This window comes from Penaeus japonicus, unplaced genomic scaffold (assembly GCF_977035675.1).
Source record: "Penaeus japonicus unplaced genomic scaffold, GWHDUDI00000001_assembly GWHDUDI00000005, whole genome shotgun sequence".
Taxonomy (NCBI): Eukaryota; Metazoa; Arthropoda; class Malacostraca; order Decapoda; family Penaeidae; genus Penaeus; species Penaeus japonicus.
This window is the reverse complement of record NW_028234407.1, coordinates 18,545,861-18,548,360: the sequence shown is the minus strand read 5'-3', so window position 1 is coordinate 18,548,360 and position 2,500 is coordinate 18,545,861. Positions and strand designations below refer to the sequence as shown.

General features: G+C 52.2%; 1 protein-coding gene across 1 annotated transcript in view; it reads right to left on the bottom strand.

Annotated features, from left to right (window-relative positions):
- LOC122266224 (sodium- and chloride-dependent GABA transporter ine) overlaps positions 1-2,500 on the bottom strand; it is a 96,895-nt gene that overhangs the window by 94,305 nt on the left and 90 nt on the right. Inside the window, exon 1 of the mRNA XM_086537089.1 lies at positions 986-2,500. This exon is cut by the window's right edge and continues 90 nt beyond it. Within this exon, the coding sequence (XP_086393215.1) occupies positions 986-2,466 (1,481 nt within the window). The 5' untranslated portion in view covers positions 2,467-2,500. The remainder of the gene's footprint in view (positions 1-985) is intronic.

Sequence of the window (2,500 nt, the reverse complement as noted above, 5' to 3'; positions counted from 1 at the left end):
GCGTGGACTTATGAGCTTCTCTCGCATCAAGTGCAGACTAAACAATAAAATTCCTATTTCTTTTTTGGCGAGGGGAAACGATCACCAAATGCAAGAAATCCGCCACCAAACTCACAGGCGACGTTATGTGCATTGTTTTGGTTCTAGAACTTTCACCGATTGTTTATTATTTACCCTTCTTCATCCCTGATGTTTATTTTTGGTAACTTATGGTATGTCATTTGCCTATGCTTCAATTAACACCACTTAATGGCCTTTCTTTCATCCCTCCCTTTTCCTCTCCCCGTCTCTTCTACTTCCCTTAACCTTGTTCTTTCCAACAAGCCGCATCATTCAATCTACTATTTTTATCCTGCTTTCTATCATGCTTTTCTCACTTTCACAAACATTCCCTACTTTCCTTTCCTTCCACTTTTCTCCCTCATCTGCGATCCCTCCCATTTTCCTTTTGCTTTGTTACCCCCTCTCTTCTCCTGTTTACTCGACTCCCCATTAGATATCGCCTTCACTCAAATTTACAACAGACCACACTTCAGACTACTTGAATATTCGTTTGTTTACCTCTCCCGCCATGGAGGACTTTTAATCTTACAGAGCACGCAAACAAAACAAAAACAATATTCCCCTTGCTTATATTTCTTCCTGGTTAAGTCTGAGATGCTGAGTGTAAATGCGTGTAAAGTATAGGTCTATGTAAGGTGAAAAACTTATCAGGTGCTAAAAGGGCGGTAATGATGCTGATAGCAAAATATTGAAGGTGTTACCGCCATGATAGTGCGACATACTTGTAGCCTACAACGGTATAGTGGAACGATAACAACAAACGAGATGAATTCGATGACGAAATGCAATGCATAATGAAGGAAGGACAAGGTGATGGTGGAAGGACAGGCCAATGCATGAAAGTGTTGGTTATTCATTTGGAGTGAATAAGTGTATCATCATAATGTGTAGTCGACGGAACAAATATTTGCAATGACATTACCTGAATACAGCTGGCAGGTAGGGCAGTTGATCGGGTGAGGTGAGCGCGCCACGCACTGTCACATTACGGCCATCAGTGCTTCCTACGTCGATACTAAGTCCACCAGCTGACTGTACCGTCATCTGATTGACGGAGTGAACGGTCAGCTGTTCAGATGTAGGGGGCTGGGGGGGGACTGGGCCCACCCAACCCCCCGGGGGACTTAGAGGTCGAGTGGTCATGTGGTATGCCATGGGTCTGGAGGAGCAGGGCATGGTAGCTACACGCTGCATGCCTCTGGGAGGAGAGGGAACGGCACCAGCACCCTGGATGCTGCTGGCGAAGGGGCTTCGCGGTGCCACCACAGGTGCCAGTGAGGGTGGCACGCCGTGAGGCCCCCGCTGTGCCATAACCGGTCCTAAAGACTGAGGAACGCCTCCCCCCACTCCGTATTCGCCTCGCTGGTAAAAAGGCGAGCTGCCCACGCCATACTCCCTCTGCGGAAGGAAAGACACTCCCCCGCCGACGCCATACTCTCGCCCTGGGTACGTGGACGGCACCATGCCCGTGATGGTGTGGTAGGGGTTGTAATTCACGGCCATATTAGGGGGCGTCATTAGGGTGCTGTAGTGGTTGTGAGGGGGGCCCAACCCCTTAGGTAGGGTCGCTACCATGCTCATGGGAATGGTAGGCGCCGCTCTCATGCTGGTGGCCGAGATCTTGCGCATAGGAGGGGCCGCGGTGGTGATCAGTGCCTGGCGCTGCGTGGGTGAAGTAACGATGGCAGTCGCGGCACACGCCGGGTGCCGCGGTAAGGGGGAAGTGCTGTTGACGATGGCATGCGGCGTCGGCGCATTCGGCTCTGTCTTTACGTCTTGCTGCTGCTCGGCTAACAGCTCGCCACTTCCCACAGGCACGATAGTAAACACGTGGTGCGTCCCCTGCAGCCGCACGCCCACCCGCGACCCGTGTGCGCCCTTCACAGGACACGTCGGGGCTTGGCTATACAAGGGCGCCACCGCCACGGTGGGCACGGCCGAGTACGTGGTGCCACCACGATCTGTCACATACACCACTGGCGTGCCATTACTGTGCCTCACGGGGTGCTGTTGATTCACTGCCTGTACACCCAGACCATTCACTACACTTCCGTCACTGGGCCACAGAGTCGAGCACAGGGGCTCCACTAAACTTGTTTTAGGCCTGCAGCCGTTCGCCCCACTGCTATCCACGTGTCCCTGGATTTTTATGACGGTTGGTGGAAAGACCTCCACTTTCTCCGCCTCTGCCTCCGAAGGCAGTAACGGAATTGCACTCTCGGGGTCATTATCGAGGTCATGCTCAGAAGCTGGGTCACCAAGTTTGCCCTGGCCCCTCACGCCGTTGCAAGGCTTACTCTCTTCACCGCTAGATATCAGAGGCTTGTGCTCCTCGTCAGTCGCGATACTCTCTCTACTACTGTACCTAACCTGAAGATTCACTCTATCGTCCTTGTCCGGCATGGCGAGGAAATGAAATATCACAGATTGAGTGTAA